Source organism: Naegleria gruberi (genome assembly GCF_000004985.1).
Source record: "Naegleria gruberi genomic scaffold NAEGRscaffold_1, whole genome shotgun sequence".
In the NCBI taxonomy this organism is placed as follows: domain Eukaryota; phylum Heterolobosea; class Eutetramitea; order Acrasida; family Naegleriidae; genus Naegleria; species Naegleria gruberi.
Window position 1 is genome coordinate 772,709 of NW_003163326.1, and position 23,124 is coordinate 795,832.

General features: G+C 33.5%; 8 protein-coding genes across 8 annotated transcripts; 1 reads left to right on the forward strand and 7 right to left on the reverse strand.

Annotated features, from left to right (window-relative positions):
- Positions 1-4,753: 4,753 nt before the first annotated feature.
- Positions 4,754-5,089, reverse strand: NAEGRDRAFT_29336 (uncharacterized protein; the record flags this gene model as incomplete). The annotated part of the gene is made up of 1 exon (XM_002683433.1): positions 4,754-5,089. A coding segment is annotated over one exon (336 nt), but the record flags the coding sequence as incomplete, so codon positions are not given.
- Positions 5,090-6,709: 1,620 nt separating this feature from the next.
- Positions 6,710-7,663, reverse strand: NAEGRDRAFT_61357 (uncharacterized protein; the record flags this gene model as incomplete). Its single annotated transcript, XM_002683434.1, has 1 exon — positions 6,710-7,663. One exon carries the CDS (start codon positions 7,661-7,663, stop codon positions 6,710-6,712), a length of 954 nt encoding a protein of 317 aa, XP_002683480.1.
- Positions 7,664-7,997: 334 nt separating this feature from the next.
- Positions 7,998-10,241, reverse strand: NAEGRDRAFT_77762 (large subunit GTPase 1; the record flags this gene model as incomplete). Its single annotated transcript, XM_002683435.1, has 2 exons — positions 7,998-9,788; positions 9,842-10,241. 2 exons carry the CDS (start codon positions 10,239-10,241, stop codon positions 8,017-8,019), a joined length of 2,172 nt encoding a protein of 723 aa, XP_002683481.1. The 3' UTR covers positions 7,998-8,016.
- A 133-nt stretch (positions 10,242-10,374) lies between these two features.
- NAEGRDRAFT_1227 (uncharacterized protein) lies at positions 10,375-11,574 on the reverse strand (the record flags this gene model as incomplete). The annotated part of the gene is made up of 1 exon (XM_002683436.1): positions 10,375-11,574. A coding segment is annotated over one exon (1,200 nt), but the record flags the coding sequence as incomplete, so codon positions are not given.
- A 589-nt stretch (positions 11,575-12,163) lies between these two features.
- On the reverse strand, positions 12,164-20,260 carry NAEGRDRAFT_77763 (uncharacterized protein; the record flags this gene model as incomplete). The annotated part of the gene is made up of 4 exons (XM_002683437.1): positions 12,164-14,667; positions 14,712-18,025; positions 18,072-19,611; positions 19,652-20,260. The coding sequence occupies 4 exons, from the start codon at positions 20,258-20,260 to the stop codon at positions 12,220-12,222; spliced, it is 7,911 nt and encodes a 2,636-aa protein (XP_002683483.1). The 3' UTR covers positions 12,164-12,219.
- A 292-nt stretch (positions 20,261-20,552) lies between these two features.
- On the reverse strand, positions 20,553-20,960 carry NAEGRDRAFT_4601 (uncharacterized protein; the record flags this gene model as incomplete). The annotated part of the gene is made up of 1 exon (XM_002683438.1): positions 20,553-20,960. A coding segment is annotated over one exon (408 nt), but the record flags the coding sequence as incomplete, so codon positions are not given.
- A 240-nt stretch (positions 20,961-21,200) lies between these two features.
- NAEGRDRAFT_45102 (uncharacterized protein) lies at positions 21,201-21,944 on the forward strand (the record flags this gene model as incomplete). Its single annotated transcript, XM_002683118.1, has 1 exon — positions 21,201-21,944. The coding sequence occupies one exon, from the start codon at positions 21,201-21,203 to the stop codon at positions 21,942-21,944; it is 744 nt and encodes a 247-aa protein (XP_002683164.1).
- Positions 21,945-22,139: 195 nt separating this feature from the next.
- NAEGRDRAFT_82870 (NADH-cytochrome b5 reductase) lies at positions 22,140-23,124 on the reverse strand. The gene is made up of 2 exons (XM_002683439.1): positions 22,813-23,124; positions 22,140-22,761 (listed from the first exon to the last, which is right to left on the reverse strand). The coding sequence occupies exons 1-2, from the start codon at positions 23,034-23,036 to the stop codon at positions 22,176-22,178; spliced, it is 810 nt and encodes a 269-aa protein (XP_002683485.1). The 5' UTR covers positions 23,037-23,124; the 3' UTR covers positions 22,140-22,175.

Consider the following 23,124-nt stretch of genomic DNA (forward strand, 5'->3'; position numbering starts at 1 on the left):
AAGTGGTTGAATATTATGCTCTTAATATGATCAGATAAATTATGAATCACTGATGCAAGATCTGGTAGCCAATATATCCAATACTTCAGTTCTAACACCTCACAAAGAGTTTTGGAAGCTAGTAAGTTATTTGTTAAAATGCTGGAAAACCATAGAAATTCTTGATTCGATAACATTTTAAATTGACCAGTATGGAAGAGTAATGCCAATCTCTGTAGAAGAGGAGGAAATTTCTCATTTTGTTTTGCCATATTTATGGAGAATACTCGATTTTCTCCAATGATTTGGCAAATAGTCTTTAAAAAGGGAACAATATTTTGAGAAGAGTCTTTCCATTTGATCACTTTACAAGTTATGCCATCAAAAACAATGTTTAAAAAGTTAACGTGATCCCTAGAGTGTAAACTTTTGAAAATCACCTCTAAAATTTTTCCAAATCCATCATAACTCTTTTTCTGTGAGCATTCCACAAATATCTCCCTGCAAACTATTCCCAAATCCTCCAACAAGAACACATCTCTATATTTTTCTATTATATCCGAAAGACATCTGTTGAAGGTACTACTTTGGGTTATCATTCCAGCTCTTACCAATTGTCGAGTTAGAGAGGAAGAGTCTATAAGAGTGTTGGACTCTATGAGCTCAAAAACAAACTTTCTAATCTCAAATGGATTTTGCTCTGCAATCTCTTTTTCCATTATAATTCTGAAAGAAAAACAGTTATGAAAAGGATGAACCTGGGGTAGATTGATTCTTAGGAAATTTAGCAGACCCAAAGATTTGATAGAGAGTTTTGTTTGGAATTCTTTAAAACGTTTTAACATTTTTTCAGAATTTTCGCAGAAGAATTGTAAAAATTCTATAGGTCTGTTGGAATACATTTCTAAAATGGATTCTAAAATTGTATTCTCAGAAGTTGGATCAATAGGTTGAGATTTGGAATCAGAGAGGTAAAACTTGGAAAGAATGGATAGTCGTATTGAATTTGCGACTGGTCCTATCGATTCTTCTTCAATTGATTCAAGGGGAGATATGATACATTGCCTAGCATGCGTTGAATCCTCTAAAATTATTCTCTCTTCAATTGTTGATAGTAAAGGTATGGTAAACTTGTTTTTTTGCAAGAGGGATTTAAGCCATGTTTGAAAGTTGAATCTTAAAATACAATCAGAAGAATGATTGGTTATAACTTACTTAATGGATTTCGAATAATGAAATAATGTAGCCCAGTACATGCAATTGTGGATGTAAAATCGTGATAAAGTATTGGAAGTTATGTTCGGATGTAAAAATAAAATATTATCTATTATATCAATGAATGAATTTTCATCCCTAGTATCTGATAAAAGTTGTACAAATCTATTTACAAAAATGTCATTATCTTGTCTGACCATAAAAATAAAACCAGAAATTTTCAATTGTTTTGAATGAAGGAAATGTTGCTGAGAAATTCTAAAGCAAATCTTGGCCAAAAACCTTTTAAAAAATGATTTCTCACATGCCTTGTATACCAATAGCACTTTTTCTATCAATTCTTTTTTAAATTCGTCAGAATATAGTAATAATATGAAAATGGTAGCTGTTAAATCTTCTACAATATTATAAGGTATATGTTTAGTAGCCTCACCAAATATAAAGCTATTATCCTTACTGATAAATGAATAATCAATTTCAGGCCGTGAATTGAATATCTTTAACAAATCGAATAACTTTGTTGATGGCAACTCCTGAAAAATAAACCGTTGAACCAAATTACTTATTGTGAAATTATTAATACAGTGAATACTAGCAATGCAATCCCAAACATCAAAAAGATCTTTTTTTTCGAGAGGAGTCATTTCTAAAAAGAGGCGAAGGAATTTTGCAATGTTCTCCATGATTTTAAGTAGAATTGACTCGCTAGTACTCGACTCTTCCAGACTTGTAAATTCTATCTGGGTTGGCATTGAGAAAACCATTGATGAATTTTGAATTAATAAATTCAATTCCATACTACAGTTTTTCAATATGGTCGCTAAACTTTGAAAGTTATAAATATTGAATTGTTTTGAGGTATTAGACACAAAGGTAAAATCGATTAGGTTACATTTTTCAAGTTCGTCAAAAAATTGCTGTAGAATTCCTCTACCAAAAATATAATTAGATTCTGTGCATAAAATCATGTCAGTCACATTATGGTATTTTTTCATTAAATGTGAGGCTATTCTTTCAGAAATAAAGCCAATGCTAATTAATTTATCCTCCTCTGATGTGTCAAGAAAGAAAAAGGTAAGCCTTCTTTGTTGACTGCATACTTCAAATAATGAATAATTTTTGAATTTTGGATTAATAAATCTATGAATATCATTCTCAATCTTATCCAGAAAAGTATGCTCAAGTAATAGAAAAATCCAAGTGTTCATACTAAAAAAACTTTCTCCACCCAAACTTGAAATTCCACTATCTGATAAATCTCCAAACATGATTAATTCCTCTTCCAAAACTTGTTTAACTGAAAGATGAAATATATTCAATTGTTCCAATAAAACTTCTGTAATTCTATCCTTTAGAATAGTTTCTAAATATTTAAACGAATTTTGCTTGGCATTTTTCGAAATGGAAAAGTATAATGTTGTAAACAAGCTCATAAAAATGTCAAACCACAACATTTTGTGATTAAATATTATTTTCTTATAGATTTCATCTAGATTGGCTGACGATTTGCTTGTTTCATTGAACAGTCTCGCAAGATATTCAATAAATAATTTTGAAATTGATGAGAACAATATCGGAAATTTGTGCATGTAGTAATTCAAATTTTGCCATTGTGTATGTGATAAATCTAAATAATTGGAAGATGAATCCCGTTTAATAGCCTCTTCTATTCCCTTCCAAATTATTTGAAAGGTGTGGAAAGCCTTTATATGTGTGGAAGACATGACGGTAATCAACATGAAAACATTTTTTGCTTCAATTCTAAAAATAAAACATAATTGCGAATAAATAATAACAAAAAAAATGGCCAACGATAAGAAGGTTGATAACGAAGTGGAAAACAAAGTCGATGAACAAGATGTTTTGGAAGATGATGACTTTGAGGAATTTGAAGATGAAAGTATGTATTATTAATAGTAAAAATCAACAAAAATATGGTCCGATCTTGAATGATTGCTTAATAATTTTTATTATTTAATTGTAATACAACAGAATGGGATGTAAACCAAAAGGAAGAACAAGAACAATTAGAATGGGAAGAAGATTGGGACGATGAAGATGTGGACGATTTTTCGAAACAATTACGTGAAGAACTCAAACGACACGAAATGCAAGACGATCAATAATTATTTATTCATTAAACAGTCACCATTTACAACCCATTATCATTCCCTCCATCCCTAATACTCTTCTGCAATAATTCTATCATTGTAGATGTGCTTTATATTCCATTGTAAAAATAAAAACAAATTGCTTATTTGTAATGTTAATAAAAAATTTATTGTTTTGTTAGAGCAGTAAACAGAGATTCAGCTCTGGAGTAATAACTCTTTTTGGAAACTGAAGAAGGTGATTGCATCGGAGAAGCCGATAATGGAGAAGATGTTAAGAAGCTAGAAGTCTTAGAACTGAATGGTGAATAGCTTAATGAAGAAATATCTCTTTCTGGTGTGTATGGAAGTTTGTCAGAAGGGGATTTGAAGGCGTCAAACTTTTCAGCTGAACCATTAATCTTGGAATTGATTAAATTGAAATTAACACCCATTCCAATAATATTGGTTGTAACAGGAGTACTTGTAATTGAGGAGGATCTTTGAGGTTGAGGAGTAATACTAACGTCATCAGTAAAATCCAATCGCTTACCAAATCCTTGCTTTCTTTCTCTACCAGTTATTTGGTTTTGAGGAGTGGATGGACTGAAAAGATATGATGGGCTTCCAAAACTATTGTTAATTGGGGATTTCTTTTTTGGAGTATTAATATTTGAGCCAGTTGGACTATCAGATTCGCGTTTACGTTTTCTTAAAATGGAAGGAGAATTAAATTTGAGTGGAGACATGAAATCTTTTGAAGGTGAAAAGAATGGAATATGTTTTGAAGGTGTTTTGGATGGACTAAACAGAATGGAATTTCTATCATGTTTAGGACTGGAAAACATTTCCTCAAAACTGAAGGAAGAATTTAAATTTGAAGTATCATGCTTACTTGGGGAAGGAGCCATGGCAATATCATAATGTAAATTATTTGGATAAACATCAGTGCTCATTTCTGGGTTGTATGTTGGTGGTTGTACAAGAATTGAATTATTCGCATCATTGACTGGTTGAATTTCAACAAATAATGATTCTCCATAACACTCATTTTGAGGTTCATCATACTCAATCAAAGAAGGTGCAATATCAACAACTGATCCTTCAGCTGTAGTAATAGTCTCAGTAACTGTTGTTTCAACTTGTTGTGGAGCCACTGTAAGTGACACCATTGGAGGAATAGTTGGTGGTACAGAACTGGATGGAAAAGTGGATGGAATTTGTGGAGGTTGTGATTTTGGTGGCAACTCATTGAGTTGATCTGTTTTCTTAGATTTTCTTCTCGTGTATTTTCTCTTTGGTTTGGCATTAGGATCTATGAGAGGTGTTGAGCAAGTGGAAGTTGTTGTGCTATTTGTTTGACTGGATACAATTGAAGTTGTACTAGCTTCTGAAACTGTATCTAAACCATCGTCAGACTTTTTCTTAGCAGCACGTCCTCTAGGTTTTGTTGGTGGAAGACCTTCTTTTTCTCTTCGTTCCCTTTCCATCTTTCTTCTCATTGTTGAATTCCAATGATTCTTAATGGCATTGTCAGTTCTTCCAGGTAAAAGTTTAGCAATTTGTGCCCATTTGTTACCATAATCTTTATGTGCTTGATAAATGATACGATCTTCTTCCTCAGTCCATGGTCCTTTGTTGATATCTGGATTAAGATGATTGTGCCACCTTTCACGACATTGTTTACCAATTCTTCCAGGTAAATGTTGAGCAATGAGTGACCATTTTTTGGCACCATACTTTTTAACTAATTCGACAACTTGATTGTCTTCCTCCTGGGTCCATGGTCCTTTGACAACTTCAGGATTCAAAACTTTTTGCCATCTGTGAAGACATTGAACATCAGTTCTTTCAGGGAAATGTTCGGCGATCTTCTTCCAATTTTTGGCTCTATGATGCAAAACAGCAGCCTTTAATATTCTGTCTTCTTCTGGTGTCCATTTTACTTTGGATTTGTCCCTTATAAGAATTAGCTAATAATCTTCTGATTTCACTTACTTTTTAGAACAAGTACTCTCTCCTTCCGATTCATCAGTACTTTCGGATGGATCAGCTTCGTCATCGGAAACAGCATCTTTAGACTTGGATGTCGACACGATGATTGGGGTATTCATTTTCAAGGGTGTATCTGGAGAAATAGAAGCAACAATACCACTCGGTGGAATTATTCCTGTTGCACTTGTATATGGAGATGAATAATTGTTATGGATATTAATTTCTGAGAGTAATCCTGAGTGATGATGAATTGTTCCATTGAACATTAAAAATTGTTTAGTGCCATTTGAATCGGTGGATGGGACAAGTGGAGAAGGATGATGTGGATCCATCATTGGAGGATATGGGGTTGTTGGAGTTGAATATAAAACAGGATTTGTAGTGCTTGTACTTGTGGAAGGAGGAGGGTTAGTTGGGTTTTGAAGAAAAGCAGAGTTAGGTTGTTTCTTTGTTGTGTTAGGGTTCATGATGATTGTTTCGATCAGAGAACTTGTGTTGACTTTGAATTATGGCAGTAACGATATTGCAAGAGGAAGGAAATATTGAATTGGCTTCCGTGATTGGCTATAAAGCAGAATACAAGAATATATTTGTTGAAAGGATTTGATGAAATATTAGATTGCAATCATTTGATATAATTTAATATTACACAAGAGTAGGAAGGTAAGCATCATAAGAAATCAAATACAAACCTCTTTTTAAAGAAAGGTCAAGTTGTTGCCGACCTTGTAACAAACAAGATAATTCCAAGTAGATGATGTCTAATTTTGTATCCACAACTCACCTATGGTTGTGAATGGATGATGCTATAGTAAAGAGGAATTAATTTAATAAAAACTTTGAAATTTTAGGCTTGATAGAGACTACCTAACATACGCTTGTAAGTCTCGTGCTGGATGCTGTGGAAATTTTTTTGGAGTGGTTGAACAAGTGATTTATTTTGGCGCAAATTTTTTTTAACGGCCGTTACAATAACGTTCATTTTTTCAAATGCTTGTTGTATCTAACACAGAGAAAATATCAACGCTAGTCATTTCTTCCTAATCACCTCTGTAGTATTAAACAAAGTTCTTGAAAAATAAGAATTAGATCCTCTTCACAATTCTGCCTCTTTATCTAACCATTCCTTCCCTAATTGACAACTGTTGTGTGGGGGTTATACTCTTCTTTTTTCGTCTTGAGCAGAATAAACTTTTTGAACAGCAAGCATAATACTATAATTGCTTGCAAATTAATGCTGAAGCCAATGGTGATATTTTAATTCCATCGCATGATGTGTTTCACATGCATATCATTATTATGTTTTTTTTTGTGGATTTTCTTGCAACATTTTTTAATTTCTTATTGAAACGATTATTTTTCGCGCCAAAACGGTCAGTTATGTCTCGACAATTGATTATTCCAAATTCGTTGTTTCATGAAGTGATAATTTATTTCGTTGTTCTACGTTTCATTGGAAGGAGTGTTTGTTCTTGATTATTCATTTCATTAAACATAATTTTAGCAAAATTGGAGCATTCTGAAATATATTCTAACTTCCCATCAGTTTGTTGGACCTTAAAGTCAACCACCCTCTTTTTTCTTTTTGGGAAATAGTCACTTTCTGATGGGTCACTAACAATCTCTACATAGTTTTGGATAATATCTTGCTCGATTAATGATTCATTTTGTGTTGAAATAATGTTTGCTCTAAATTTCAAAGTATTAATAATTTCTGTTACTTTTTGATTCAAAATAGGTTGGGTAGGGCTAAAAATTTTCCCAAGACAATATAAATCATCTCCCCAAATCATATCTTCAATTGTAATTATATTAATTTTCATGCATTCTCTCAATAAATCTCCAACAAGATCATTGAAAAATAAATTGGGGAGACCAAGGAAAAAATCAACCACTAACACCTTATAAACTTTCATAAAAAGTTCAGCAGATAACAAATCCTCAATGGAAAAAGAAATGATTTCCTGTTCTTCAAATTCAATTCTTTTAAGAGAAGACACCATTTTCGAAAAATCTTCTTGAGTGAAATTTAACAATTTGTAACAATAAGAATCTCTTAGAGTATAATCAATTCTATCTGCACAAAGCATTGGAAAATCCTTTTCCAATAATGTGTAAGTGTCCAGTTTTAAATTTTCAACAACATCTTGCATGTTAAATTCTTTCAAAATATCCATAAGGGAGAGAGAATTTCCAATATAATTAATAAACTTATCATTTGGAGCTTGAATAATGTTATCCAAAATAGTTTCATGGAAATCATCTTTTCTATTTTCCAAAATAATATCAACCAAGTGGCTAAAAGCTGTATGTGAAATGTCATGTAGTAAACCAGCTAATTGTTGCTTGTGATCTGTTGGGCTGAGTTTTCTAATCAGTAACATAACCCCAATGGAGTGTTCCAATCTTGTGACGTTATACTTGTGAGTATTCCACAAGAAGAAGCCTCCTGCTTGATGAATTTTATCTAATCTTCTGATAGCACTGCATTTAAACAACAGGGAATGCAATAATTGGGAAAATTTATAATCTCGTGTAAAGTCAAAAGAACCGTAAACAGGATCCTGTATTGTCAAAATTATATCATCAGTATGAGTAATTAAAGTTTGACGTTTTTGATCAACATCTCCAACAACTTGGTTCGACGAATAATTGCCAAAGTCGCCGAGAGCAGTAATCTGTGTTCCATTCATTTTTTTTACAGATTTTTGCATCATTCGAGTTAACTCATTGACTTTTATTTCATAAACTTCTTGAGGTATGTAAATTTTCTTCTCTTTTGTTTTTCAGTGAGCTTTTCGTAAGGTGATTGATTATCAACAGGTTGTTCTTCTGGTTTTTGTTCAACAAGAATGGTTTGTTCATCCAATTCAAATGGATCATAACCTTTGGCTTGAATGATCTTTTCCTTCTTTCTCTCAAGAGACTCGGTATGAACATTGACACGATTGAAATCATCAATTTCACCTTCCCATTCCATTTCGTCCTCAGATTCTTCTAATGTAGCCTCTTCTTCTTCATCAGAGTTGTAAATGTCTTCTTCGTCATCATGATATTCTCCTTCTTCTTCGTCTTCACTTTCTGTAAAGTATTCACCATCGTCTTCCAATTCTTCATCATGATTAATGACAATGATTTCATCATTATCATTAAGCATTCCTTCTGATTGTATCTTATCATTTTCTTCCAAATCATCAACTTGAATATTTTCAGGAGGTGCATGGCAATACAGAATTTTACCATCTATGTAATCTTTCAAAATACGACGAGCAGCTGTTGGATAGTTGGGCACGAAATTCTTGGACATCAAACTCTTTGCAATACAAAAAGTCTTAAGTAAATTTTCTGGAGTAACAAATGTCATACGTTGTTTTCCAGGAAGTTTTGGGAACGACAAACCATATGTAAGTTCGAAAACACGTCTAGGAACACGACAACAAACCAATTCTATTGGTGGAATGTGATCTCTCATTTGGTGATCAATTGAAATAATACCATTTACAATCATTTCTTCCTTGGTTGTTGTAATTGATGGGAAAACTAGACCTGGACAGTCAGCAATCATTATACTTTCACCAATTGGAAGTGTTTGGAAATGTTTTGTTTTACCTGGAGTGGAACCAACTGCAACCTTCTTTTTACCACATAACACATTTACAAGTGATGATTTACCAACGTTTGGATAACCGACCATACCAACAACAACTCTACCAATGTCACTCTTCTTATTTTCAGGATTGAACTTATTCATCAAACTCTTAAAGAAGAATAACAATTCAGATCTATCAAAAATATATGTCCAATCTTTTTCTTGGGGATTTTCATAATTAGTAGTATCGAATGAATCTAGTTCCTCTTGTTGTTCTTTTAAAAGATCTTCTCTGGTAATTTGACGATTTGCAATTTTAGAAATTTCATTCAAAGCAGAGAAGAAGATAAAGTTAATCTTCTTCTTTTTAAAGTAGCATGCCCATTTGAATCTTTGCTTTTTTGTAAGCAAATCAGCCTTATTCAAAAGTAAAAAGTTTTCCTTTGATGAATCAACCTCTTTCACATACTTTTCTAAATCTTCACTTTGAAATAATAATGGATTACGAGAATCTACAATTTGAATAACAATGTCACTTCTCTCCACAACACGCCATAATTGTCTCCAAACTTCAATGTTCTTTTCATATGGTGTGAGTGTAGCATCATAACTTTCTTCAATCTCTGCCAAATTTCTTCTCCACTTTAAGAATGATTCGGTTTCAAATTGAATGAGTTTCTTCTTTGCTAGTTCATTCTTTTTTTCCTTTTTCTTCTTTTTCTTCTTTTGTTCGGGCTCAGTTGACTCTTGAACATAATTCATCAAATCATAGGCTTCCTTTGGTCTTCTAGGTATTGGTAATTGTATTCCCATTTCTTGTAATTCACGAACACGTTCATAAATTTCATCTTGTGATTTTTCCTTCAAAACCAATGTTCCTTCAGCATAGGCTTCATCGTCATCATCTTGATTTTCCTCATCTAAAATTATTTCATATTATTTAAAAAAATTATTAATCAATGATAAAACATACCATCTCCTTCTTCTTCTTCATCCCTATCAACGACATGAAATTCTCTCCGAGAGCCATCTTCATCAGTATGTATTAAAACAGTAGCACTATCTTTTTCATACTTTTTTAAGCTCATCTTGGCGTTTAACATTAAATCTTGGAGATCTGTTGTTCCAATTAAACTTTCCAATTTTCCTCTGCCTTTGTTGAGCATATTGTGCATGATATTATCTTCACGTAAAATTTCTTCTTCGATAGGAAGTTCATCGGAGCCCATGGTTACGGTTTCTTTACCCAATATTGCATCAGCAACTGGTTCTTGATGTCTATCAGAAAACACCTTGTCCTTCTTTCGGTTACGAGCTTTTAAAATTGTTTTACCTAATCCTCCGGATTTATTCTTGGTTCTTGTTCCTGGCATTTTTTTGATTCAATTATTTACGTGAATGGAACAATTTAATGATTATACCAATTTTTTTACTTTCTGTTGTTGATCAGTGTTTTGTTGTGAGTGAAAAAGTGTGATTACATTTGAGAATTTCCTGTGTTTGCATTTGGGAAAGTCTGTTGCTTATTAAAAACACCTTTGTTCTTCCTAGAAGATCTCCTGTTGCCATTAGCATTGGATTATGTTTGTTGAACTCTAGACATGAAAGAGCCTTTCCATCTTGTGAAACGTCAATATCATTAATTGGCTCAGTTGTGGACTCTAAGAGATCGAACATGTATAGGTGTCCATTGGAGCTGGCAACAGCAACTACCATTGGACGAAATGGAGAGAATTTAGAACAACTACTAGGATCAGTGGATGGTTGCAAAGTTAGAATATCTTTTGTTCTGAAAGCATTATATATCCTTACTAATCCGTCACTGCAACAAGACATAAATAAATCCTTATTAAAAGTATTGGCATCAAGAGTGTAAATAATTCCAGTTCCAGAGTCAAATTCAGATTCCATCTTTTCTTCCTTAAAGTTTACATTTGTTTTCTTTAAGGTAGCCATTTTTCTGGTGCTAATCATTTTAGAGTCTGATATCGATAGTTTAAACACATTTCCAACTTCTGTTCCTAAAATAAATGAGCTGTCAAGTGTTGGTGTTTTCTTTTGAGATAGGGCGCTACTGCCAAATAAATTTAAAAAACAAAGTGATGAACCACCCAAAGGAGTAGACTTGAGTGGGCTATTCAGGGCAATCGCGTGAATAGGTTGCTCTAGCTTGTTATGTAAACTCCATAATAATATTTTTCCGTCTCCACTCATACTCAATATAAGAAATGAGTCATCATATCTATTTCTTACCCATTGAAGACTAGTTATTGGATCTCTATGGGAGTAGGATTCAATTGAGGTTTGGCAAAGAAGACTGTCTGTATCCTGATGAAGTTTGTAAACCTTAATACCTCCATCATATGTACCTGCTGCAATAATATTATGCTTATCTGGATGGAATGCTAATTTCATAACGTAACTCTCTTCGTTTTCGATTGTAACTTTTGGTTCTAGGTTGTAATCTGTATAAATATCAGGATTTATCAAAAAGAAACACATATATCCTGGATCAACACACCACCCACTAGCCGAGGGTTTTCCAAAGCTCACACCCAACATGTTTCCTTTACAATTCCAAGATAAGTCAGTTACTGACAATGGTTCATGTAACTTTTTAATTATTCTCTCTGGTAATTTTAATTCGTGAGCTGTTGACATTTCCTCAATATCCACAGACCAATTAACATCGTAATCAATGAACGATAAATAATGAACTGTTTCAGCGTTAATCAATTCCTTTTCCATTTGAGGGTAGACTTTTTTCAAGAATGTAGATATTTCTCCTTCATTGCTTGTTGTTTCATTCCTTACTCTTTTAATAACATCCTCAATTGAGTCCGTTTGTATCTTCCCTTGTAAACATTTAAATAATTTACTTCCAACCTACTTCTTGATCGGCCACAATGCCTTGCTCCACTGAAAAATCATTACTAATACATGATGCATTGGATTGAACTCCAGAATCCTCAAAAGACAAACTCATCGTCTGTGTAGAATGGTCTGCACTCGGATTCTTTTTCTGGCCCCACTTTGAATTAAAATTGGCTCCTTGAACAAATCCGAACGAATAGAAAACTTCGTTATTTGCCTTGTTCATCTTGTATTTTTTTGTTGTTTGACCAAAAATTTGGCGCTTTTTTTTGTACAAACATCGACAATATTCACTAAACTTTTTCCAGTGGAGCTTGATTAAATTAATATGGCTCTAATTCATGTTTTGTGAGAAACCTGAAGAAAGTTCCTGACACCATTGACATCACTATCCAAAACCAGGTAAAAATGTTTTAGCCCAAGTAAAAAATTATAATTATTTATTAATTTAAAAGTAAGCTAAATGAAATTGATAATTTAAACAATTGTCTTTCTAATAATTCTTCCATCTCCACCAGATGTATAGAAAAATTGAGTGCTTATCTCAGACCATGTAACACCTTCTTGAGTGAAAAGTTTCTTCTTTGGGTGAGTGTCTGGATAAAAGTATAATTGTTTCTTTAAATTCTTCATATCCCAAACAGTTATGTGACCATTGGAGCAACCAGTAACAAAGAAATCTTCTGTAACATCAATATTTAAAACTTGAATACTGTCATGTTGAGTGGAGGTCTTTTGTAAAAAACCATAACTTCCATCTTCTGCATCAAAGATGTAAATATCTCCCTTCTTGGTACCAACAAGTAATAGTTTATACTTGTAAGAATAGCGAAGGGCAATTGGTTCATCATTGTTAGGGAATAAGTAATAGAACATTTTAGCATCTTGATTTGGCAAGAATAAATCCCAAATACACAATTCGCCTCCCTTTTGTGATTGTCCAATAGTTGCAATCAAACTGCCTGACTCTAAAAATGAAAAATCATTTACCTTAGTGCCATGACAATGTAAATGATAAAAGTAATGTAGACTTTCCTTGGATGCTTCAAATCTCCATAATGTAAGATAACCTGATGTATCTGTGACACCAAATTTGTATCCAAATCTGGAGAAACGAATGTTAGTAATTGGTGATGTACCAGGTTCTCTATAAGTTCTCAAAGCATATTGGAATCCATATTGCCACATGAATACAGAACCATCTGCACCTCCAGATATATAGAAAGGTAAAAATGGATGAGATACTAAAACGTTGGCTGTTTGATTTCTGTCAATTTTTCCAACTTTTTTGACTGGTTGTTTAGATGGAGGAACATTTGATTGTCTTCTAAAATGAGATGCAGATGGAGTTGTAGTCGTGAAGGAAGGTCTTTTACCAACAGAAAATCTTTGTTTAAGCTTGTTCATATAAGAATTGCTTGAATCGACAGAAGACATTGGATTGGAGAAACCAATAAACTTTTTCAAATTCTTGTTGGACATGGCTTCATCATCATTTACCGTATCTAGGAAGTCAAAAACGTTAAAGTTTGAAATGCTTGGAACTTTAGCAATAGAAGAGGACTGCTGTACAAACTTGGTATTATTTACATCCTTGGCAGCAATTTCATCAAATCGGTGGAATGATTGATCCCAAGTATTGGCTTCCTCATCTAAAAGTTTGTCAAGTGAAGGATTTCTCTTTCTGTATCTAATAGAATGTTCAATATTAATCTCTCTAATACATTTGCCAGATGCATATGCCAAATAGCTTGGGTTATTGGAGTCTACACAGAAAGATTTGATCAATTCTTTACATTTGACAATTTCAATATCTGCAGAGAATTTCAAAACTTCATCTGATTCTGTCTTTGAGAAGTCGGAGGAAGTTTCGGTAGTGTTCTCACCACTAGCAAATTTTGCTAGACTACTATTGACGCTTACGGAACTGCTAATATTTGGTTTTGGTTTAGATGATAAATCCATCAAGTAGCTCCATAATTGTTGGGAAGTTGGATCAGACTTGAAAGTATCGAAAATCTTTTCATCCTCTAACCAATGATCACTAATACAAGACAAGAGAAGATTTTGTTGTCCTCCAACTTGTTCCAATCCCAACTCTGGTAGAGCATGTGCCAATGAGTGGAAATGATCCTTTGACGATTGAGTACGTTGATGCATTTTCTTTGATCCATGAGAAAGGGTTTCTACCATGCTTGATAAATTATTTCTTGTTGAGAGTGCGTTTACATCTTTCAAATTAGGAGCCCCATGCTCAGAGACAGTGTATACTTCCATTTCTCTATATTGAAGTCGTCTTTCTAAATGGGAGCACCACAATGCAGAACATGAAAGAGCAGTTTGTGCACAGAGTGAATATTGTTGCTTATTGATATCATCCCTCTTCTTTTGGGATTGTTTGACAAATCCAGAGTAGGTTTCATCATAGGCATGTTCAATAAAATCCTTTAGAGTTGTTGTAAACTTGAACACTACAAATGCATCAAACATTTCCCAATGAAATTGCTTTTCAATTCTTTCAACATCCTCGTTTCTATCACTTCCAGATTTTGTGGTCTTGTTGTGATAGTTTTCGAGAAGATTTTTGTAATAGTCTTTCTTCTTCTCAGCTTCTTCTTTGTTAATGATCAAACCGGATGTCTTATTGACAGGAGCTTTTTTCTTTCTTTTCTCTTCTTGGTCAATTTCCTCTTGCATTGCCTTGTTTATCTTATTATCCAACATCTTTTTCTTGAATTTTTTGTGGAACATGGCCATTCTATCGAAAAGTAAATGATAAAACTTGTCAAATACTTCTTTTCCTTCAAAGCTTGGACGAGAGGACAACGAATCTCTTTCCTTTTTATCAAAATCTTGATGAAGAGTAAAAAGTGTGAAAAGCCCCTCAAAATCACGGTTAAAGTATAAAATTACAAACATCATTGTCTATTCAAGTTAAAAATGATCTATGTTTTTTTCAAAATACTTACTAAAAGAGTTGATGAGAGATCTGATTGTTGGTGTTCGGTAATGATTACCTTATTGCTCTTCATTCTACTGTAACAATGGACATATTCCTTTAGTAATCCTTCTAAAACGTTAACTTGTGATTTTCTTAATTGATTCTTGATTACAAGAGAAAGTGTGTTTTCAACTTGATAAACAAAAGATTCCAAAATTCTAAGAATTGAACTTGGCTTGGAGCAAAGTAAACACCTTGCTGCTAATAATCCATTGACTCTTGTGAACACTTTGAGCTTTTTGATTAGCATTTGTTTGTCAATATCCAATTTTTCAACAAGCTCATCAATATCTGTCATTATCTTCTTATGATTCTTGTCCCAGTCACTGTGGTAATTTGAATTGGTACGATAACAACAATCATAAAGTTCTTGAGAAATGATTGTGAGGGCTGTTTTGAATTTGAGAAGTTCAGTAAGATCAGTTTGTTCTTTAGCATCCTCAATGGAAATAGTGGAAGAGTTCAATTGCTGTTGTTTAGTGTTACCCATTCCCATACCACTCATTCCACCAAACCCACTCAAAGTTCCACTTGCAAGATTTCCTGATGTGCCTGATCCTCTCATGGAGTTACTCATTCCCATATTGTTCATTCCACCAAATCCACTCAGAGTTCCACTAGATAGATTTCCAGAAGCCATGGAATTACCCATTCCCATACTGCCCATACCAAACCCACTTAAAGTTCCACTTGCAAGATTGCCCGAGTTAATGGAAGAAGTCTTACTCATTGAATTACCCATTCCCATACCACTCATTCCACCAAATCCACTTAAAGTTCCACTAGACAAATTTCCAGAAGCCATGGAATTACTCATTCCCATACCACTCATTCCACCAAATCCACCCAAGGTACCGCTAGATAAGTTGCCAGATGTCATAGAGCTATTCATACCCATTCCCATACTACTCATTCCGCCAAACCCTCCCAAAGTTCCACTTGTCAAATTTCCTGAAGTACTAGGTGTAGTTTTAGGTGTCCCAAAGGCTCCCATATTGATTTGACCAGACATTAAATCATTTTGTCCAGTTGAAGTATTCAACTTTCTTTTAGAAGTATATTGTTCCATATTTTTAAGTTTCAATAAATGTTCTAAACAAAGTGTGTAAAGTCCAACTTGGCTATAATAATGAGCAGTTCTTAATAATATTGGAAGAGCATGCTTTGCAACAAGATCTGATGAATTCAAGTGTGGCTTGGAATCTACCTTAATACAGAATGCAAAAAGAGAAGGATCAAAAGCTTCATTCTCCTCTCCTCTCTTGATGAGTGTTTCAATGGATGTTTCATACTTTTTCAGTGTCCACAAAATAACACCTTGCATCCATACATCCTTGCTTTCAGTGTATCGTTGATAGAGTTCATTTTCCAACATGTTCTTACAGAAATTACTATCATCACCACAATATAGACGAGCAATGAAGAAAGCTAAATCGTATTCTTTGGCGCTTTTGATGAGAATACTGATAGCGTCTTTAGGATTATCAGCAAGTAAAAAATATGCGGCAGCATAGTAATAATCCTGTCTACTAAGTAAAGTATAGGCATTCTTAGATGCTGCTACTCTACATTTTTCATCTGTGAAATCCTTATTTAAGAATTCAGCAACCTTCTCATTACCTTTGAGTTTGAAAAGTCTAGCCAATGCTCCTTTCTTCTTAATAGCCATATAATACAAAGCACATTTGGTAGGATCATTTGTTTCCTTATAAATTTCTGTTGCAAGTCGTTCAGCAACCTTTCTCAAAGAATTATTATTCATCCAGTAACAAACACCCAACTGTTCTACAAGTTTCCAACAAATATCCTCTTCTTCTGGGCAAATCATACGCCATAATGAATCCTGTGTTTCAGAAAGTAAAGCCCAAGCTATCATTGAACTGTTTACCTTTTCTATTAATAAATTATCATGCTCCGTTGATGATTTTGAAGAATCCCTCATTTCGGGTTTTCTTTTATCGTATAGAAACTGTAAATACTTGACTGTCACAAGATATCTGATACCAGCTGGATCTAAGGCTTCAGGATTTCTTTGAAGCTCAATAAAAGTGTCAACTACAGCCTGTAAGTTCATTTGCTCTATCTTTGAAATGCCAGGTAAGTGAATACTACTTTTAGAAAGGAGAGAGTTTAAATAATGGACATCGGAATAAATGTTAATTTCTTCTTCTTCAGTTTCTGTCGGGGTTTCCTTCTTTTGGTTTTCTTCTTTGGCTATTTCTTCGTCAATATTTGTGAACTTGTCAAGGAGTGTTCTTCTCTTTTGTACAACAGGTTCTGTCTTCTTTGATTCTTCCTTTAAGAGAGAGGTCACTTTAATTGATGGAATTTCCAATAGGTGAGAATAGTCCTTGTCCTTATTTAGATATTCTTCAATTTTATCATTCTTCTTCTTTTCAACCAAATCTTCATAAATCTTCAAATGCTTAACTAAATGATGTATAATTGTCTTGATTATACTAAATCTTCCATCCATAAGTAATTCTAAAAGGAAATTTGGGTGATAGTCTACTAGTCTTCTGTGCGTAAGTAAGGATTCTGTATTAAGAGTTGGTTCAGATGCCAATTTGAAAAGAGACATTAGAGCAAGAGAATCATCATTTTGTTGAGTCTTTGTGTACACATGCAAAGATGAACCAAAAGAGGCGATAATAGCCTTATCCTTTGTAACTGTAATTTTGGAACATGGATGACCTTTAACTGAAGGCATAAATTGTGTAACCTTTTTCCAGTATTGTTTTTGTTGTTTGATTATTCCTGGAGGTATCTTTGATTGAGTGTAGTACAATATCTTGGAATCTGTTCCAATACAAATAACAAACTGACCGTCTCCATAGCTCAACCATTCAAAATCGTGCACGAAATCACTCTCTGTATTGATAGATTGTTCTAATGTGTATGTTACATGGGATTCATTTTCCCAAATTTTTACACAACTTGAGGAAGAGGTTGTAGTAGCAATTCTAGAAACCAATTCACAGCACCTAACAGTAGTAATTGGTTCTTTTTCGGCTCTAAACTCGAACCACTTTTGTAATATGAGTTTTTCCTCATCTGTATTAATACTGGCTGTAGAAGAGCTAGAATTGGAAGTAGTGGCGGTAAATTTTCCAAGAAGACCACCAATCTTTGGTTTCGGAGGCTCTTTGACTTCATTTTCCTGTTTTTTCAATCTTATTACAGAGACAGTACCATCCTTATTACCCAGAGTAATAACTACCACTCTTTGATTAGAAAAATACTTCTTAATACTGGATTCATTTGATAAAGCTGTCTTACTCTCTACAGTAAAATGTTTTAAAGTTGTATATAAAATTAAATGACTTACTATGAATATCATACACAAAAGGAACTCCTTTTACACAGTCTGCACTGCAAACGATCTTTTCAAGATTTTGTTTGATAAGGGTTTTACATTCGAATTGATTTACATCATTTTGCTTTGCCTCAACTTGGAAAATGCCAATGGTTTTACAATTCGAAGCAATAGCAACTACCAATGCTCCAATTGAGGAGGTTTTTTCTGGACTAGTAGGAGATGTTCCAAAAGGCAAAACTTTGAGGAACATACAATCAGAAAAATCTTCTGAATTTGGAAGAATAAAATTCAATGAATGAATATTATAGTAAGAAGGTGAAGGTGGAAATATTGTAGATTCATAGATGCTAGAGAGGTTGTGAGTGAGAGGGTTGACTGATTTTACGTGAATGACTTCAATACCTTTGTTTGTTGAGCAAAACAAATGAGGAGAAGTAGGAAACCATGAAATATTTGTTGCATTAATTTGAAAATCTTGAATATTGGTCAAAACATCTTTAGGGCTATAAAATGGTGTATCTCTTATATGCCATGCTACAAGATGGTTATTATCCTTATCTAATGATGCCATTATTGGTAGACTTGGGTGGCATTCCATATTTTTAACATCTCCAATATGTCCTGTAAATACATTAAGTAATTCTAATTGAGGACGTTTAGCCAAGTTTAACTCCCAACTAGATAACATTCCATTTCTACTTTGTACATAGATTGTTAAAATTTTTGGAGTTGTAGAACCCAAATCAAGATTTGAATCATCAGCTGTTTTGTAAACCATTGATACATTTAATGGATCTTCAATACCTTTTAATGCATTAGGCATCTTTATCCACATGGAAGTTTTTGGAGTTCTTCTTGGAAAATCGGCCAATCCTTGTAATAAATCAATCATTAATGTACCATCAGATTGAACTGTTCCTAACCATGTTTGTGATTCGAATAGACCTGTATCAGAACTTGCTTTTTGAAGTTTAGTCTCCAAACTGATCTTTGTCTCACTCTCTAAAATTATATCCTTGTGATCACCTTCATAAGACTTCTTTCTTTTTTTTCTGAGGTATTGTAGAAGTAGCTCATTTGGGCTCCTCTCATTAGCTGTATTTAACCATTGCACATTGGAAGGAGTTTCCTTTTCAATGATAGAACAAACATAAAATGACAAGTCTTCATTCTCGTTTGTTTCACTCCATACACGTACCACATTGTCAATAGATGTTGTCAATAAAACATTAGCTGTAAATTCATCTCTTTGTTGTGATTGTATATCCTTAAATCTCCATGAGATGGAAGTAACTGAACGAGGATGAGGTAAATAAATGTAGGAAAAACTTTCTTCTTCATCATCCTCAATAGTTTGTGAAGTAGATTTTGGATCTACAATAGTAATTACTGGAGTAAATAATGATACTCTGACTTGAGGTTTGTTTCTATACCAAACCTTTACAAGACGATCAAACTTGGACACTGTTGCAAAATATTTTTCATCTGGTGAATATGCAACTAAGTAAATTGGAGTTGGATTGTCATATTTCCAAACCATATTCCATTTCTAAACTATATTATAAATTTCTAAACATAAAGAAACATACATAAACTTGATTTCCTAGAATAGGTTTTCCTTCAAAAATCATTGTAGTTTTTCCACCAACAATTAGTCTATCACCATAAAAATTCCAATCCATGCATTCGAATTCATCTGTTGAGTTAATAACCTGTTCAACAATCCAAGAAGGGCTCTTTTTCAAGGCACCATTGTCAACCTCATCTTCAACTGGAGAATAAATAACAATTTTTCCTCTTGAGCAAGCAGCAATTCTTCCATGAAGATTACTCCATTTTACGCTGGTAATAGTTTCATCATGACCATCCAATAATTGAACAAAACTATTTCCACAATAAACCATAACATGTCTTCCGCTTGCAAAAGCAATCACTTCATCACCCATAAATGTTGACCATGTAAAAGCTTGAGGATAGGGATTAATAGAACCAGGACAAACCTGCCAAGCATTAATCCCTTTTGATCTGTTGATACTTGGTGTTGTCTGTTGTTCCGTTGCATTGGATCCTAATATATTTAAACCGTTTGAGAAGATATTTCCTCCAAACGATGATGAAGAACCAGCAGGTGTAGAGGGAGTACTTTTTGGTGTATTAACCAAAGGAGTAGTGGTTCCGCTCGAAACACCGTTAAACATTTTTTTTAAATAGATTTTTTAATACGTAAATCTAAAATAGGTTTATTAATTTAATAAATACCTAATTATTTTTTATTTATTTATTAAAAATATTTTTCGTCACCTTTTGCAAAGTAGATGTAATTTTAACGAAATAATTTACATTTTATTCTAAAACCATTTTTTCTTCATTTTCCTTTTGTTCCTTACTTCCATTATATACAAGTCTATCAAAGGAGCCAAATATTTTTTCCTTATCAGGAATATCAAGGTTTGTTAGGATGGCAGGTATCTTTGACATTATTTTTGGAAGTTTGGGTATTGGATTTTCTTTTGTTAGTTCATCACTCGACAAACAATGTGCAAATATACAACAATTTTCATCCTTTACATTTTTTTGAACAAAAGTCTTGTACCAAAATTCCAATTCCTTTACATGATTAATGTTTGAAGGATTATACACTATAATACATCCGTTCATGTCCTTCATTATTGCAGGCCAACAATTTTCGAAATTTCGATCTCCAGAAATATCCCAAAGTTCTACCGACACCTTTTCCATTGATTGCATCTCTCTATCACATTCGCAAATTCTTAGACCCATAGTTGGTCTGTATTCATTTGAAAATTCCTTATATCCACTAAGAAAATTACAAATAGCACTCTTGCCACTCTTTTTTGGTCCAACAACAATAAGTTTTACAGTTTGTGAGTCACTCATTTTTTTTGTAGTTTTATTGGCACTCTCCCGCCAATATGCAAAAGAATAAGAATAGAATTTGTAAACCGGTTATTTCTCTTGAAGTTTTCGTCCACCATTCGAATGTTAGAGGTCATAACCGATATTTGATGCTGGTACCTTATTGCACCACTTAAAAATTTAGAGTCCCCACTAAACAATAACGGGCAACAAATTGAAAAATTTGCCAAGTCAAAAAAAGACACCAAACTGGCTTGAACGATGCACTTCACAAAACCAATTGAAATTCCTCTCAACAGGTCCACATACCACGAATTAGACTACAATAGATATTGCCAACACTTTAGAACTATTTCTAAACCTACCACACACCCATGTGTTAGTAAACAGAAGAAACCTATTCTGTTGGAACATCCCAAGATGCTTTCAAATTTGCACAAGAACTTTTCTTCACAATCCATGAAAAAATTGGAGAAAGAAATATTGTTTTCACAACCTATTTTGAAACAATCATATGCGCTGCATGAAGATGAGCTATTAGAAGAAATGGTTTGCATGATTAAGAATCATAAACTCGCAAAACAAAAGGTCAACTCTACACAAGAGCCAGTTCATCAATCAGATAACGAAGAAACCAGAAGATTATTTGTTTCCAATTCACTTACAATCAAATTTCTAGAAGAACAGGATGTTGTCTTGATTACAGTATCTGAAGAATTACAAATTTCACAAGTGGTGGATGCCAATTTTCATTTAAAGGTTGGGAGAATTGTTAAAAAATTAGAGTTTGATGAGTGTTTAGTAGAAGTTGGAACTAATGACATTGTTACTGTGCCATCATTCTGTCTCTGTCTAGAAGATAGGGTTTTGTTTGATAGAATGCAAACTATGAGAAATAAGATGATATTCAGAAGAAGCAATGAAGAAATTAATGAATTGGAAATATCAATGGAAGAAAAACAAGATGTTTCCTCAAAACCAAAAAGAAAGTTCAAGAGTTGTTGAGCTGTCAAATTAATTTGTAAAACAACAAATGAATGGTAGAAAGAACTTAATTGAATTAAATGAGAAAGAAAGCTTAATGAAGAATTGATGTATGAATTCAAATCAGACAATTTGATAATATTTTACAACAAACCAGTTAACAGTTTTTTGCAATAAAGTGCAATGTACGATCAATCATAAAGGTTTGAAGATTTTAAACAACGTTATTACCATCTGGCCAAGTTTTATTTTTTAAAAAGAGAAGAAATGATCACCACGTTTCATTTCTAATTTTTCTTCCAAAACCTTCTTCATTGCAGCCAACATTGGTGGAGGTCCACACATTAAAATATTCATCTTATCACCCTTTGCTGGCAAGTACTTTTCAATCAATTCTTGAGTAATAAAACCAACACCTTGAGTCCAACCAGCTGGTGGTTCGTTCAAAACATTGAAAAGAGTAAAGTTCTTGTGTTTAGATGCCAATTCCTCGAGTCTATCACGCAAAATGATATCTTGTTCAGTCAAATTACCATATAATAAACTAACTTCAGTCTTGTCATCTTCATGTTTGAGAATTTCTTCAATAACTTGTAACATTGGAGTAATACCAGTACCACCGGCAATCATACCCAATTTGTTATACTTGTTCTTTTCATATGTAAAACGTCCCTTTGGACCACTAACCAAAATACTTTCTCCAACTTGCATATTTTCCAAATGTTGGGTCATTAATCCTTTTGGATAAATTTTGGCAACAACATCGAAGAATCCCTTATCATCATTAGATGATGTTGGTGTATAGCTTCTAGCGATTTCTTCTCCATTGATTGAAGCCCTATTACAACAATTATTCCGATTGTTAAAAAGGATAGTAGATTACACTTACTTCAAGGAAATGTGTTGACCGACTGGTAAACCCAAGCACTTTCCAGTTGGAAGTTCAAATCTAAAGAGACGAACTGGGCATTTAACTTCAGGACCATCGGTAAGAGTGATCTTTTTGATGAGTTTGAATGGTCTATATTCTTCGGTGGAGAGAACACCTTCACTCTTTACAGCAGCAGTAGTATTACTGGTAGTGCTGATTGGTTTGGTTGGTTTACTACCCATAAGTTTTTTAATTAAAACTGAAAAAGCTACTATAGCAAAAGCTGTTACTCCAAGTGTTGTCAAATCTCCGGAGAGAAGTCTTTCAATT